This window comes from Chiloscyllium plagiosum, unplaced genomic scaffold (genome assembly GCF_004010195.1).
Source record: "Chiloscyllium plagiosum isolate BGI_BamShark_2017 unplaced genomic scaffold, ASM401019v2 scaf_6186, whole genome shotgun sequence".
Lineage (NCBI taxonomy): Eukaryota > Metazoa > Chordata > Chondrichthyes > Orectolobiformes > Hemiscylliidae > Chiloscyllium > Chiloscyllium plagiosum.
In genome coordinates, this window is record NW_025215192.1 from 48754 (window position 1) to 65912 (window position 17159).

At 42.8% G+C, this 17159-nt stretch overlaps 1 protein-coding gene across 2 annotated transcripts; it reads left to right on the forward strand.

Annotated features, from left to right (window-relative positions):
- The first annotated feature begins 3008 nt into the window (after positions 1–3008).
- LOC122548204 (cysteinyl leukotriene receptor 1-like) lies at positions 3009–14955 on the forward strand. Of its 2 annotated transcripts, none has more exons than XM_043686748.1 (2): positions 3009–3116; positions 12960–14955. In XM_043686748.1, the coding sequence occupies exon 2, from the start codon at positions 12964–12966 to the stop codon at positions 14134–14136; it is 1173 nt and encodes a 390-aa protein (XP_043542683.1). In that variant the 5' UTR covers positions 3009–3116; positions 12960–12963; the 3' UTR covers positions 14137–14955. The 2 variants fall into 2 exon arrangements, with proteins under 2 accessions (XP_043542683.1, XP_043542684.1); XM_043686749.1 differs by lacking the exon at positions 3009–3116 and adding an exon at positions 3144–3161.
- The last annotated feature ends 2204 nt before the right edge of the window (positions 14956–17159 follow it).

The window sequence follows — 17159 nt, forward strand, 5'->3', positions numbered from 1 at the left end:
CTTATAGAGGTTTACAAAATTATGAGGGGCATGGATAGGGTAAATAGACAAAGTCTGGGGTCGGGGAGTCCAGAACTAGAGGGCATACGTTTAGGATGAGAGGGGAAAGATATAAAAGAGACCTGAGGGCCAGACTTTTCCACACAGAGAAATGAGCTGCCAGAGGAAGTGGTGGAGGCTGGTACAACTGCAATATTTAAAAGGCATTTGGATGGGTCTATGAATAGGAAGGGTTTGAAGGAAAATGGGCCTGGTGCTCGCAGGTGGGACTAGATTGTGTTGGGATATCTGGCCAGCATGAACAGGTTGGATCGAAGGGTCTGTTTCCATGCTGTACATCTCTACGACTCTATGGCTCTAAATGTTACATAGTTTTGAACAAGCCTTGCCATTTGGCACAGACACTAAGCCAGTCATGATCATCAGCAGTTCTCAGTGAAATCAAGGCAGTCAACCTTCAGTTAGGGGGTATCATTACAGTCAGTCAAGTGCAGAGTTCGATATCAGCCCAGATGCTTGGATACAGTCAGTTGGCCACTCGGGACAGTCAGGGTTGGGATGCTCTCCTTATTGGACATGCGGAGTCAAATTTCAGGCAGCACAGCATCTGCTGTAGCTCCTTTTGCCCTAATGTGGGCTGTTTTCCCTGGGAATGTGAAAAAGGGGAGGAATTGGGTGAACTGAAAGTGATGTTAGCCACACCTAGATTAGATTAGATTAGATTACTTACAGTGTGGAAACAGGCCCTTCGGCCCAACAAGTCCACACCGCCCCGCCGAAACGCAACCCACCCATACCCCTACATTTACCCCTTACCTAACACTACGGGCAATTTAGCATGGCCAATTCACCTGACCTGCACATCTTTGGACTGTGGGAGGAAACCAGAGCACCCGGAGGAAACCCACGCAGACACGGGGAGAACGTGCAAACTCCACACAGTCAGTCGCCTGAGGCGGGAATTGAACCCGGGTCTCTGGCGCTGTGAGGCAGCAGTGCTAACCACTGTGCCACCGTGCCGCCCACCTGTGAGTGATTTTTCTGGTGCGGGAAAGTTGATGATGAGGTGCCCCAAGTGAGTTGCTCAGTCATTCAGGGGAGGAGAGAGGGCTTTGGGCTGGGTGAGAGCGAGTGAGGGAAGATGTCACATGTAGTCGTGCGAAGGTTGGAACCTTTGTAAGAGGTAAATGCAGGAGTGGAGACATAGGGAGTGTGAGGTGGTAAAGAAAACATGGTGGCTCTTGCTCTGGCAGAACGGAGAAAGTCATTGAAAATTCCCGATTACAGAGACTGCAATGACCCAGGTGGCATCTTTGGAGAAGTCTGGCTGGTTTTTACAATCTGACCTCAACTGTTGGTCCTGATAGATGTCCCTGTTCTGTAGCAATTTATCCACCAGGACCCATCTGCAAAGTCTGTGGGGAGGAGGGGTGGGAGCGTACCAGAAATTTCTCTTTTCTGTCACATCTCGGGCAAATGCTACAAACCATACAGGACATCTCTGGACTAACAGCACTTGACCATGCGCACAATGACCTTTGAAAGATGGCACAAGTACCAGAGGCAGGGGTCTGGTCTGAGATATCCCAGCAATGGTATGCTCTTTCAGGGCAGGGTGAGTGGTAGAATTGGGCTAGTATTAAACATGAGAGGAGACCGGGGGCAGAATGAGGGGTGAGTTTGGGATGACTGAATGAGCAAAACCACTAGGCCTTGCAGGGGAAAACTCTTTATGAAACTCAACGAAAGTGACACTTAACCAAAAAAAAATGGAAGCTTTAGCACATGCAATCTGAAAGATGCTTCAAGGGATAATAATGCATACTGAACTCGTTTATCTGAATGGCCTCTAACTCCAAGTCATATGGGGAACTAAGTTGCTTAACATAAATATGTTAACAGTGTGGAGAACAGATAGCTTTCTGCATATAAACGAAAACCTGAATTTATATGCTGCCTTTCCCAACACCATCATGTCCTAAAACACTCAATAGCCAACACATTACTTCTGAAGTGTAGTCACTATTATAGGCTTGAAATACAGCTGTTAATTTGTGCTCTGCAGGATCCCATAAACATGCGTGTTTGGTAATGAGCACACAATCTGATTTTTAATGATATTGACTCAGAGATAAATAGTGAAGAGGGAAAATGCCCCACTCCCCTTTTCAGAACAAGTCTTGGGAATTTTTGTATGTGTTTATTGCATTATTTGTAGACAGAGCCTCTGATAGCACAACGCTCCTTTCGTCACACTGGGGGATGGTGGTGGGTGGTGGGGGGATGGTGGTGGGGGGATGGAATGTGTGGTGCAACAGCTCGGGTTTCTGTGCTCATGTCCTGTTTGAGCCAACAATTCACTGAATCATGGCCAACACTTAAATCAAAAATCCACTCGCTTCACATATCAAAAACTCAAGGCCTATGCTGGATGAAAGGCAAGAAAGAAAGGCACAGGGAAATTAGAAAGCAGAACTTGAACTGCAAACAGGAAAGCCAAAAGATTTGTTGTCATCAAATCTTCCTTATTAGGGTAAAGAGAACGAAACAAAGCTTAAAATGTCTGTGAAAAGCAAGCATTCTTTCTCCACAACTGTTGTGAAATTTTCTCAGTGACTGTCTTATTTGGAACCTTTCTCCCTTTTTAAAATTTAGCAGGTATATTTTAGTCAAAATTAAGCAGTATTTTATTCCCATGTGTAGATATTCCTGTGTGATATCTACAGGATTAGCTCCAAATTGACACCATTGATCAAGAAACCAACCTGTCTGGTTAGCACCGGACATTGATCAGTTTGAGCTTCTTGCATAAAACTCTGAATTTTCATATGTCCGGGTGTTAATCTTATGTTTATCTATTCACTACTTTGTTTCTGTTCTGGTTCCCTGTCACATATGGCATGGCTGATACAGTGTCCCCTGGAAACAGTTGCTGTGTGTTGTTGAAGTGTGTGGGTGGGACTGAACTGTTGACCACACTGCTCTTACTCAGATAAATAGCAGCTCAAGAGTGCTGGGGTGGAAGTAGTGCTGTAATCAAGTTCGCGCAAGAGAGTAGATGACAGTCAGTAGCTGTCCAACATATAGTCTTCAAGTGAATCGAAACTCTATGAAATGTGAGTGATGACTTTTATGCTGTGTTGAAAATGCCATAATGCTAAGTATGCTTCTCTTTTGAACTCTTAACACCTTAATTTTATATGTAAATTGCAGACTAATTTGTTTGAATGCCAGGTGGCTGTCACAAATTTCAGAATTAATTAATTTTATAGCATTGAAGGAGAACATTTGGCCCATCATAATTGTGCTAACTCTTTGAAAGGTTTATCCAATTTTCTCCTGTTTTCTTCCAAAGGCCCTGAAAATTTTGCTTTTTCAAATATTTTCTAAGACTGTCTCGATTGTTGCTAATGTATTTGTTTCCGCTATCCTTTCAGACAACATCTTCTAGATTATAACAATACACTACCCAAAAAACTCCACATCCCTCCTTTGATTAGTTTGCTAATTTATTTTAAATCAGTGTCTCACATTTCCCATCATTAGAAACAGTCTATTGTGTCACTGTTCAAATTAACTTTACAGTATTTCCTAAACTCAATATTTCTCAACATTCTGGAATGTCCTGGAATGTTCTTTACTCAATTTTACATTGGTGTTGAAATCACAATATGAATAATAGATGACTAGCTGGTATTGTCAGGTATGTTGTCATAATGTACTGTCCATTTTCATTGAGATAATGGTTATCATAATTTTGTGAAGGATAAGCTTCCATTTAAATAGCTTTGCGTGCTGCTAAATATTGTTCCAGGCTCAACATTAGCAGTCCCCGAGTTTAGATCACATTGTTGATGTGGAGATGCTGGTGTTGAAGTGGCGTGGGCAAAGTCAGAAGTCACACAACACCAGGTTATAATCGCAACAGGTTTATTTGAAATCACAAGCTTTCAGAGCGCTGCTCCTTCGTCAGGTGAAAGATTGTGATTTCAAATAAACTTGTCGGACTCCAACCTGGTGTCACGTGACTTTCGACTTTGTCCATGCTGTTGATGTTTTACATTGAGAGGTCTGATCAACAGACCAAAAACGGTGAGGAGAAGAGCTGAAAGGACTAGGAGGTGGTCTAAAGCAGGTTGAATCAGGAGATCTGTGGTTAAAATGATGCCAAACCTGGTTTGTTGGGAGCCTGTTGGTTGTTTGCCAAAGGGAAGTCTGAGTAAGATATGGAGTGTCTCAATCCTGGGTCCTGGTAAAAACAAATGTTCAGGATGTAGCCTGCTTCAGAACCTCCCAAAACTGTGACCTCTACCTGCAAGGACCAGGAAACTTGGGAAGATCACTGTCTCCAAGTCATACACATCTGGAATTATATCGCTGTTCCTTCACTGTTGCTCGAGGTCGACATGCTAGAATCCTCCTGTACTCAGAGAGTGTAGCTGCAACACACATTTGCAGTGATTCAAGAAAACAGTTCACTGTGACCTTCTCAAGCTGAAATAGGCTGACATTGCTAATTAATGCAATTGCAGCAGATTAGTTGCAAGCAGTTTCAAATGTTTCCCGCATTACAGGTTTGAGTTCAATATTTGGATGCAATACATATAGCCATATGGGTTTAAAAATGATTTCAAATTCTTATAATCTTGCTGTACTCTAACCAGAGGATAAGGCTTAATTAACGTGCCACCTATAAAGCTGGAGTCACAAGTAGACATGATATTGAAGAAGGCATTTGGTACACTTGCTTTTATTGGTCAGTGCATGTGCATGACATTGTTTAGGCCACTTGTGGAATACTGCGCTCAGTTCTGGTGTTCCTGCTGTAGCAAAGATGTTGTTAAACTTGTAAGGGTTCAGAAAATATTTTGCAAGAATGTTGCCGGTGTTGGAGGCTTTGAGCTATAGGGAGAGGTTGACTTGGCTGGGACTTCTTTCCCTGGAGCATCGGAGGCTGAGGGATGACCTTATAGAGGTTTATACAATCGTGAGGGGCATGGATAGGGAAAATAGATAAGGTGTTGTGGTTCTGTTCGCCGAGCTGGAAATTTTTGTTGCAAATGTTTCGTCCCCTGTCTAGGTGACATCCTCAGTGCTTGGGAGCCTCCTGTGAAGCGCTTCTGTGGTGTTTCCTCCGGCATTTATAGTGGCCAGTCCCTGTCGCTTCCGGTTGTCAGTTTCAGCTGTCTGCTGTAGTGGCCGGTATATTGGGTCCAGGTCTATGTGTTTGTCGGTGGAGTTTGTGGATGAGTGCCATGCTTTTAGGAATTCCCTGGCTGTTCTTTGTTTGGCTTGCCCTATAATGGTAGTGTTGTCCCAGTCGAATTCATGTTGCTTGTCGTCTGCGTGTGTGGCTACTAGGGATAGCTGGTCGTGTCGTTTCATGGCTGTTGATGTTCATGGATGCGGATCGTTAGCTGTCTTCCTGTTTGTCCTATATAGTGTTTTGTGCAGTCCTTGCATGGGATTTTGTACACTACACACACCAAGTCCTGAACTATGAAAGCAACCACCCCAACACACACAAACGAAGTTGCATCAAGACACTATTCAAAAGGGCCACAACACACTGCAGCACACCAGAACTGCAAAAAGAGGAAGAGGAACACCTATACAAGGTATTCGCCAAAAACAGATACCCGCGCAATTTCATCAAAAGATGCCTAAGGGAAAGACAACAGAACGAGGACATGCCGCAACCCAAAGGACTAGCCACACTACCAGACATCAAGAACATCTCTGAAATGACAGCCAGACTACTGCGACCACGAGGATTGCAGATGATACAAAGGTTGGAGGTGTTGTTGACAGTATAGAGGGCAGTTGTAGGCTGCAGCGAGACATTGACAGGATGCAGAGATGGGCTGAGAGGTGGCAGATGGAGTTCAACCTGGATAAATGTGAGGTGTTGCATTTTGGAAGGTCGAATTTGAAAGCTGAGTACAGGATTAAGGATAGGATGCTGTGGTTCTGTTTGCCGAGCTGGAAGTTTTTGTTGCAAACGTTTCGTCCCCTGTCTAGGTGACTATAAATGCCGGAGGAAACACCACAGAAGCGCTTCACAGGAGGCTCCCAAGCACTGAGGATGTCACCTAGACAGGGGACGAAACATTTGCAACAAAAATTTCCAGCTCGGCGAACAGAACCACAACAATGAGCACCCGAGCTACAAATCTTCACCCAAACTTTGAATAGATAAGGTATTTTCCAAATGGTAAGGGAGTCCAAAACAACAGTGCAAAGGTTGAATGTGAGGGAAAAGATATAAAAGGGGACCTAAGGGACAACGTTTTCATGCAGAGGGTGGTGAGTGTACAGAATGAGCTACCAGAGGAAGTGGTGGAGGCTGGCACAATTACAACATTTAAAAGGCATCTGGATGGGTATATGAATAGGAGGGGCTTAGAGGGATATGGGCCAAATGCTGGCAAACTAGATTAGATTAGATTAATTTGGGATATCCGGTTAGCATGGATGATTTGGACCAAAAGGTCTGCTTCCATGCTGTATAGCTCCATGTCTCTAATTGCTAACAACTCTCCTGGCTGCAGTATTATATAGGGCTACAGAACCTGCATGAAGAGCACTTTTCATGATTTCAAGATCTCTATAACCATTTTACAATTAATTTTAAAAATCACACAACACCAGGTTACAGTCCAACGCGTTTATTTGAAAGCACTAGCTTTTGGAGCACTGCTCCTTCATCAGGTGGTTGTGGCATATAAGATCAGGTGGTTGTGGCATATAACATCATATAATCCACACCAGATGATGAAGAAGTTGTGCTCCAAAAGCTAGTGCTTCCAAATAAACCTGTTTGACTGTAACCTGGTGTTGTGTGATTTTGAACTTTGTCCACCCCAGTCCACCACTGGCATCTCCAAATCATTCCAATTAATCAGCTGATTTGAAGTAGGGTCACTGCCACACTTTAGGAACCTCGACAGATGAACTTTCGTACAGCAAACTCCCACAAACAGGAAGGTGAATATGGCCAAATAATTTGTCCTAGTGGTGATGTAGATTTATGGTAGTTGGCAAAAGAATGGGGAGGAGATTTCTTTGTAAACTCAGTGAGCTATTATGGCTCAGATTGTACTACTGATGATACAATTTCAATGTTAACTTTTTCCAAATCAGGAAATTAGAGCAGGAATAGGCAATTCAGTCCCTGGAACCAACTAGAGTCATAGAGTCAGAGAAATGTACAGCACGGAAACAGAACCTCTGGTCCAACCTGTCCATGCCAACCAGATATCCCAACCTAATCTAGTCCCACCTGCCAGCACTTGGCCCATATCCTTCTAAACCCTTCCTATTCATATATCCATCCAGATGCCTTTTAAATGTTGCAATTGTACCAGCCTCCACCACATCCTCTGGTTGCTCATTCCATACATGTACCACCCTCTGCGTGAAAAAGTTGCCCCTTATGTCCCTTTTATATCTTTCCCCTCTCACCCTAAACCTATGCCCTCTAGTTCTGGACTCCCTGATCCCATGGAAAAGACTTTGCCTATTTACCCCATCCATGCCCCTCATAATTTTGTAAACCTCTATAAGGTCACCCCTCATCCTCCAACTCTCCAGGGAAAACAGCCCCAGCCTGTTTAGCCTCTCCTTATAGCTCAAATCCTCCAACCCTGGCAACATCCTTGTAAATATTTTCTGAAACCTTACAAGTTTAACAACATCCATCCAACAGGAAAGACACCAAAATTGTACGCAATATTCCAAAAGTGGTCTAACCAACTTTCTCTACAGCTGCAACATGACATCCCAACTCCTGTACTCAATACTCTGACCAATAAAGGAAAGCATACCAAACATCTTCTTCACTATTCTATCTACCTGTGATTCTGTGTTCAATGAACTATGAACCTGCACTCCAAGGTCTCTTTGTTCAGCAACACTTCCTAGCACCTTACTATTAAGTGTATAAGTCCGGCTAAGATTTGTTTTTCGCCTCGCATTTATCTAAATTAAACTCCATCTATCACTCCTCAGCTCATTGGCCCATCTGAACAAGATCCCGTTGTACTCTGAGGTAACCTTCTTGGTTGTCCACAACACCTTTAAACCTCTTGCTTAAAAAGAATTTAACCTCAACCTTAAAAAGAGAGTTCTAAAGGCTCATGAGAGACTCTGAGAAAAAAAAGAAATTGCCTCATTTCTGTTTTAAACAGTGACCCCCCTCAGAACCTCATATGATTCAATCAAGTTGTCTTTTTCTCCTCTAAACTCAAGCAAGTACAAGTCTAGCCAGTACAAAACAAAATCAGAACTTGCTGGAGAAACGCAGCAGGTCTGGCAGCATCAGTGATGAGAAAGCAGAGTTAATGTTTCGGGTTCAGTGACCCTTCTTTAGATTTTATTTTGTCTACTCAGTCTCATAAGACTACCTTTTATTCCAGGTATTAGTCTGGTAAATGCTTTCTGAAATGTCCCCAATGTATTTACCTCCTTCCTCAAATAAGGTGACTAATACTATGCGGATTACTCCAGATGTGGTCTTTCAAACCTTTTGTGATGCATGAAGTCACCCAGAGCCTCTGCACCTTAGAGCTTGTAGAATTCCCTCTCTTTAATTATTTAAAATAGCCTTGGACCCATTCTTTCCCCCCCAAAACTGAATGTAAGATTAAATCACATCATAGTCATTACCACCTAAGAGGAACCTTCATTATAAGATTATTATTCCATTTTACTATACAATACCAGGTCTACTACAGCCTGTTTTCTGTGTAGCTCCAGAACATTTAATTGCGAGGAGGTTCCCTGCACTTCTTTGTTCTTCTGGATTTTCAACAAAATTACCACTTCCTGAGCAGCGCAATCAAAATTTACACCTGATGGTAAAGATAAATCTGCTATCAGACACTGAGCACTCATTTCCCATTCTTAAAACTGGACAAATATTTGTTGACCTTTTTTCACGGTAGGGTTATGCATTCCACGTTCCTCAATTAGGGCTTCAGATTCAAATATTTTATTCCTTGTTTCAAACAAAACACTGATTTCTCTGCCTGGACATTGTTTCATTTACCTTTAACCACTTCGCATTTTTCACGATTTTCTGAAAAAAAAAAGGAAGAATGCTGCTACATCCCTTTCCTCAAATTTTGATGGTGCCTGCACAAACTTAATTATTTCCCTCCTGGATTTTATGAATTGGATGACCCCCCTCAGTGCCCTCCCTGCTTTGAGGTCTCCTTTTGTTAATCCAGGCTTAAATTCATTTTCTTTCTCTCTCTATTGAATCTCTGGACCCAGCTTTCTTGTTTCCATTTCCCTTCTTTTTAATTCCAATTACCATTCCTTGTCCTTTCACTCCCTTTCCTAGCTTCTTTTCTTCATATTCAAATCTGCTTTGACTGGAACTCTACAGCCAAGTGGTATTATTGCCGGACTGTTTATCCAGAAACCCCAGTTAATATTCAGGGGACCTGTGATCAAATCCTGCCATCAGGGATGATGGAATTTGAATTCAATAAGAGTCTGGAATTTAAGAGTCTAATGATGACCATGAATCCATTGTCGATGATTGGGAAAACCCATCTGGTTCACTGATGTCCTTTAAGGAAGGACATCCTTACCTGGTCAGACTTACTTGTGACTCCACACCTACAGCAATGTGATTGACTCTTCACTGCCCTGGATTAGATTATTTACAGTGTGGAAGCAGGCCCTTCGGCCCAACAAGTCCACACCGACCCTCCGAAGAGCAACCCACCCAGACCCACTCCTCAACATTTACCCCTTCATCTAACACTATGGGCAATTTTGCGTGGCCAATTCACCTAACCTGCACATTTTTGGACTGTGGGAGGAAACTGGAGCACCCGGAGGAAACCCATGCAGACACGAGGAGAATGTGCCTGAGGGGTCATGATTCGGAGATGCCGGTGTTGGACTGGGGTGTACAAAGTTAAAAATCACACAACACCAGGTTATAGTTCAACAGGTTTAATTGGAAGCACACTAGCTTTCGGAGCGACGCTCCTTCATCACTATCACCTGATGAAGGAGCGTCGCTTCGAAAGCTAGTGTGCTTCCAATTAAACCTGTTGGACTATAACCTGGTGTTGTGTGATTTTTAACTTTGCCTGAGGGGGGAATTGAACCCAGGTCCCTGGCGCTGTGAGGCAGCAGTGCTAACCACTGTGCCACCGTGCTGCCTCTGGGCAATTAGGAATGGGCAATAAATATTCGACTGCCAGCGATGCCCTCATCATGTGAATGAATAAAAACAATAGAGTGTTTCCAATCCCTCATTATTTGGAGTGCCTGTTCTCTTGCATATCTTTATTTAGCCCAACCGTTTCTCCCACAGTTGGAGTAAGAAATTAGGCACATTTTCCATCCTGGAACCAGGAAGTGGAATAGATCTGGGCCAAACACAAAGAATGCTGACAAATTCAACAAGTCTGGCAGAATCTGTGGAAGGAAAGAGTTCATGTTTCAAATCTGGTATGACTGTTTCTTGGTTTTGAAGAGTCATACCAGACTCACAATATTACCTCTTTCTCTCCACAGATGATGCCAAACCTGCTGAATTTCTCCAGCATTCTCTCTGTTGACTACAGATGTCCAGCATTTGCAGTATTTTGCTCTCATCCACAAGATCAGAGTCAAGAGTGTGGTGCTGGAAAAGCACAGCAGGTAAGACAGCAGCCAAGGAGTAGGAGAATCGACATTTCGGGCATAAGCCCTTCATCAGGAATGAGGCTTGTAGGCCAAGGGGTCTGAGAGATAAATGGTAAGGTCCCCACTGGCCCACAGCCTCATTCCTGATGAAGGGCTTATACCCGAAACGTTAACTCTCCCGCTCCTTGATGCTGCCTGACCTGCTGTGTTTTTCCAGCGCCACACTCTCGACTCTGATTTCCAGCATTTGCAGTCCTCGCTTTCTCCCCAGGTCTGGGTCTGATCGACCTTGTACTAATGAGATGGAGTTTTCCTGTCTGCCAGACATTTGATTTGACTTGATTTATTATTGTTACATGTACCGAGATACAGCGAAAAATATGTTTTTCATGATACCCAGACAAACCATGCCTTACGTAAATACATCAGGGTAGTAGAACAGAATGCAGAATATAGCGTTATAGCTACAGAGAAAGCTCAACTCGAATATATAAGGGGTATGCTCATAAGTCTGATGACAACAGGAAGAAGCTCTTCTTGAATCTTTTTGTATGTTTTCAAACTTTTGGATATTCTGCTTGACAGAAGAGGGTGGAAGAGAGTATAACCGGGGTGAGAGGGGTCTTTGATGATGTTGGCTGCCTTCCTGAGGCAGCAGGAAGTGTAGATGGAATCAATGGAGGGAAGGCTGGTTTGTGTGATGGACTGGGCTGCATTTACAAATCTCTATAATTTCTTGTGGTCCTGGGCAGAGCAGGTGGCATACCAAGCTGTGATGTGTCCAGATGGCATGCTTTCTCTAGTGCATCAATAAAAACTAGAGTCATTTTTTATAGATGCATGCAAGGTCCCAGAGGGTTTGAATATTCTCTCAATCACTTCTTTTTAACATATAACAGATGCATATCGATGCACTCAGTAATTACATATCAATGCACTCAGTGACGTCTACTGAAGAATTGGGAAATATGTTTTTATAATGCAAGAAGCAGTAGGATATGCTGTTCTTAGGTTGAGTGAAGGACGCTTTGAATTTGTAATTCTTTATGATTGCTTCTTGTTTAATCATGATACTGAATGCCATCAATGTGAATAATTCCATTTCCAGTATTTACCTTCCTCACGATGTTGTGTCCAACATTATTCTTTCAATTAACGGTAATTGATTAATCTGCATGGGTGATCTCAGAAGCCACAATGTAAAACATAGATCATTCTTTCTCGTATAACATAGAGAAAGGTGAGATGTTACATCTTACAGGATGTCCCAAAGTGCTGCACATGCAAAGCAGTATCTTTTGAAGTGTAGTCACTGTTGTCATGTAGAAAACCAGGCAGCCAATTTTCATAGTTCCCACAAACATGACAATGGATGGATAATCTGATTTAGTGTCAGTGCTTGTTGGATAAATATTGGCAGAATTCCCCCCACTCCTTTTTTCAAGGTAGCAATGTGAAGACATTACACACCTACATGAGAGGGCAGTGTGGTTCATTGTCATCTCTGGACCAACACCAGTGGTCACAATGATTACAGCCTGTACTGTTACTCCAATCTATTTCTTTATTTATCGTCCAGTCAGTATAACACCAAACTTAAAATTGGATCAGGTTACAACACAAAGCTGCCAGAGGCTTAGTTATTACCTACACTGGTGGGGAGTAGCTGACCAGTCTTTAGCCACTAAGCTAGCTATGTCCTTCTTCAATGAGCTCAGGGTCCTGCTTCTGCAATAGTTGTTCCTAGGTTATTGCTTTCAATGTCTTTAATGTCTTTACTTTTATTGCTTTCTTCAACCTTCCAGCACATATCCCTGCCCAGGATCCTCGTGACTCTGGGTTCATCTACCCAAGGGTCACATAGATGACATGCATCTGTTCCATTGTCCTCTTTTCTATCCTTAACTTAGTCATCTTGATAACCACAAAATTTGAGCAGACATTATCACCAGATGCCTGTTTAATCAACAGGATCTGACACTGCCTTGCACAGGTGGCTACTGTTCCTGTGAAGTGGGCCACTTTTCCCATCATCCTTAGCTGTTAGCCATACCGGTACAGTGTAGAAGTTAAGATGCAGCCATACAGCTACAGCAATGGGCAAGTCGTAGAACACCTCAACCCAAGGATAAAACTTCTGAGAGGGCAGCACCTTCCTCAGTAGTGCACGAGAAGTGTGACCTCAAGAAGGTGCTCAATCCTCTGGAGAGTATCTTGGAGCCATAACAAGTTGACTCAATAGGCTGAATATGAGTAGTAACTTGCATATTGCTAGTAAATAATCAAAGGATTGTTGATGTTCTCAACAGAAAGATGATGACAACAAACGAAGTCCTGCACAAGAACTCTACAATCACAAACATGACTATGAATGGAACTGTATGTCCAGAAAATCATGGTTATAAATACATGGTCTACTCCACTGTGTACAGCGGTGTATTCGTCATTGGGTTGCTGTCAAACATGCTGGCTCTGTTTGTGTTCTACCGCATTGCGAAGAGTAAGAATTCCAGCACAGTCTACCTGATGAACCTCGCCATTGCTGACCTCCTCTTTGTGCTCAGCCTTCCCCTGAGGATTGTCTATTATCTAAGAGAAGGAGACTGGCCATTCAGGGATTTCCTGTGTCGAGTGTCCACCTACACTTTCTACGTCAGCATGTATTGCAGTATATTTTTCCTGACTTGCTTGAGCATATCTCGTTTTTTGTCCACAGTCCATCACATGAGGCATCAAAGAATTTTCACTTTCCGCCGGTGCGTCATAGCATGTGTTATAATCTGGCTCTTCGTGGGTGTAGCTGCAGCACCCTTCCTGTTGTCAGGGAGCGAAGCTCACCATGGCAAAATCAAGTGCTTTGAGCCTGTGATTGCCAAGAGCTGGACTCGCATTGCTAAGATGAACTACTTTGCACTGACTGTTGGATTCCTTATTCCTTTTATCATCATTCTCATCTGCTACTCTTTGATGATAAAGTACTTAATGGGGGTTAGTTGGCAGTCAAGACGAATCAAGAGGGACATAGCCATGATTGTGCTGGTTCTGTGCGTGTTTTTTATCTGTTTCCTTCCCTACCACATGCAAAGAACAGTGCATTTGTATTACCTGGTCCATCACCACACTGACTGTGATCTGGAAAACATTCTCCGCAAGTCAGTGGTGGCTACGCTGTGCCTGGCAGTGGCCAACAGCTGCTTTGACCCCCTGCTTTACATTTTTGTGGGGCAAGGGTTTAGAACATTTGTCAGGGCATGGCTGAAGAGAAAGGAATCTAACGTCTCGTACAGCTCCTCCAGTAGCAAGCTTTTCATTAGCGCTGCATTCATCCAACAAGGACGGATGCTGGAGTCGTCCGCAGGACCAATAAAGCCAACCCAGACTCTGTTGTGTGAAGGAGATGAACTGTTAAATGAAAAAACTCAAGGAGACAATAAATTCTCAAGCAAAACAGAAATCGGTGATCACTTCAAGCGAAACAGCCCATAGTGACTTCTCGAAAGCTTCCTTTCTAGATGAGGCTTGCTAGATGAGGAGAGCTTTTTTGTCTCCTCAGCAGGTCGATTGACTGCTAAAGGTTTTGTATGAAAGGAGTTCCTTAGGAAGAAAATATGACAAAGTGTTTTGATGGTGACAGTCGGGAAAGTGGGAATTTTCTAGCATTTGCCACTTTATCAAAACAGCAGTAATTCCTGAGCCGTCGAAGGGAGGTGTCAAGAAGCGTGGGATGTGGAGGAGGAACTGGAAGAGCTACAATATTCGTTGTATCTTATCAACTGATTATAGAACCACAAGACAGAGAGCATGGTAGAGTGTGACTTTAAAAGAAAGGGTAACAAAGGTAGCTTGCTAATCATATACATTAGAACATTTTTAAATATATAAAAAAACATTCAGTTCAGTCACTGATTATACCACTGGTGCCAAACATTTTAAGATTTATTTGAAAGATATCATAAAGCAAGTATGTTGAGAGTTAGACCTCTGACCTGAAGAATTCCAAAATGGCCCACTTCCTGTTCCTTGCACTCCAGCAATATTGGCTCTACCCACAGCACAGGCCATGTCACCCAAAATCACTCCCGTCCTGAAATCCTACAGACAATAGCTCACAGACAGTGTTCCACAGAGAATACTCCATAGAAAATACCTTTCAGGGAATATCCCAAGAGGGTATCCCACCATAAATTCCCACAGAAAATACCCCATACAGTGTACCCCAAAGTGAGTCAATGAGTCATACAGCATGGAAACAGACCCTTTGGCCCAACCAGTCCATGCTGAACACAATCCCAAACTAAACTAGTCCCACCTGCCTGCTCCAGGCCCATATTCCTCCAAACCTTTCCTATCCATGTACCTATCCAAATGGCTTTTAAACATTGTAATTGTACCTGCATCTATTTCCTCAGGAGGTTCATTCCACATGTGAACCACCTAACAGAGAGTGCCCCACGTAGACTGCCACATGGAGAATGCCCCACTGACAGTGCCCCTGCCCCACAAAGGGTGCCCAGAGAGTGTCCCATCGAAAGCATCCAGCTAAGGTGGGCCCAACATTCAAGCCCATGCAAGAATCCAAAGTAGGAAATCTGAAGTTGAATGTGATGTCTCCCTTTACTGCAGTCTGAATGTTCTTGTTTTACAAGAAAGTATTTAATCACTTGCTATTGCTAATATTTGACAGAATTCCTTTATTGCTTTTATGGGGCTCTCTCTGTCTGTGGGGTATAAGCATACAAACTTCCAAGGTCGATACCTTATTCTGCAGGGATGCTGGAAATTGCAGTTAGGACAGCAGTTGGAAGGAACAAAGTGTGTAGGCCACAAAGAACTGTTGGACCAAATGGCCTGTTTCTGTGTAATTATATCTGTAATTCCATGTGTTGCTATCTAGAAGAAGCACTAGTAATTTATCGACTCTTCAGACGTTGGGGAGATTGAATATTTTATAAATGAAGGATAAGGTGTTGGCTCAATGCAAGAACAAGAGACACGAGAAAGGAAAACTAGCTGCCAAAAACATTATCAGCACAGAAGGGATAAGCATAATGAAAGCATATCTGTTTGTTGCACAATTAACACCCCCTCATCTTTCTGGCATCTGTGAACCAATTAATTTATGTATTGTTAAATGCTTCAAACATAACTGGAAGAGATATTTTTTCTTTGAGACACATTGTGTTATTATTTAATCATGTTGTAAATTTGAACAAAGCTTGATGCACTTTTTAAAAAAAGTTTTCATGTACTACAGAAGTATTTGCTTTGTAAGTGTGATATTTCCACAACTGTTGTTCCCTTGTATAATTCAGTGTACATTTTGTTCTGTATACTTAATTAAATGTTTACCTTCCCTGGTCACTTGTAGCTCAATTGGCAGCATATTTTGTCTGTGAATCAAATGTACAACAAAAAAATACTTGGAGCACGTCACTGAGGATGACACTCAAAACAAAGTGATGTTCTTTTTCTACTGTCTCAAGGGCTATTCAGAAATGTCATCATTGTCAATATTTTCACCTTAACCAATATTTGGCTGCTACTACATTGATCTTGTAGGAATTAAGCAATTGTTGCATTACCATCTTTTACAGCAGCAACTACACAACAAAATCACTTCAGTATCACTGAAAAAAGAGACTTATTTTGAATCACAAAATCTCTACAGTGCAGAAAGAGGCTGTTTGGTCCATCGAGTCTGTACCCTATATCTGTAACATTACATTTCCCATAGCTAGTCCACCTAGCCTACATGTCCCTGGACACTGAGCAATTTAGCATGGCTAATCCACTTAAACTGCACATCTTTGGACTACAGGAGGAAATGGGTACACCCATGGGTACACTTAGTGCTAAACACTGGACCATTGTTCCACCCTATTGAAGCTTATTATTTTCTAAGACAATAAGAAGTAGGAACAGGAGTAGGCTGTTCAGCCTCTTGAGCTTGCTTCACCATTCAATAGTTTCATGGATGATCTGACATTACTCATGTCCACTCTCCCTGTAACCCTTATGAAATAACTCCATAGAAGCTGGTATCCCCTCACCAAGTCACCCTTTATTTACAAATGCATATTACTTGACACTGATCCAGTTCTCTCAGAGCCAGCTCTCAGAGTGAACAGAGCCTCTAACACTCCTGTTTATAACTGTCAGCCAGGACTCCCTGATTAAATCAGGTTAACAGCCCCAATCAGGGAACTCATACTCCATCAGGTCCATCTGGCTGACCTTGTCACAATCATTACACTTTGCCTCCTTTGTTGATCAAAAATCTATCTCAGCCTTAAATATACACAAGGACAAATAGGGCAGCACAGTGGCTCAGTGGTTAGCACTGTTGCCTCACAACACCAGGGACCCAGGTTCGATTCTAGCCTCGGGCGACTGTCTGTGTGTGTTTCCTCCAGATGCTCCGGTTTCCTCCCAAAGTCCAAAGATGTGCAAGTCAAGAGAATTGGCCATGCTAAATTGCACACAGTGTTTAGGGACGTGTGAGGTGCAAT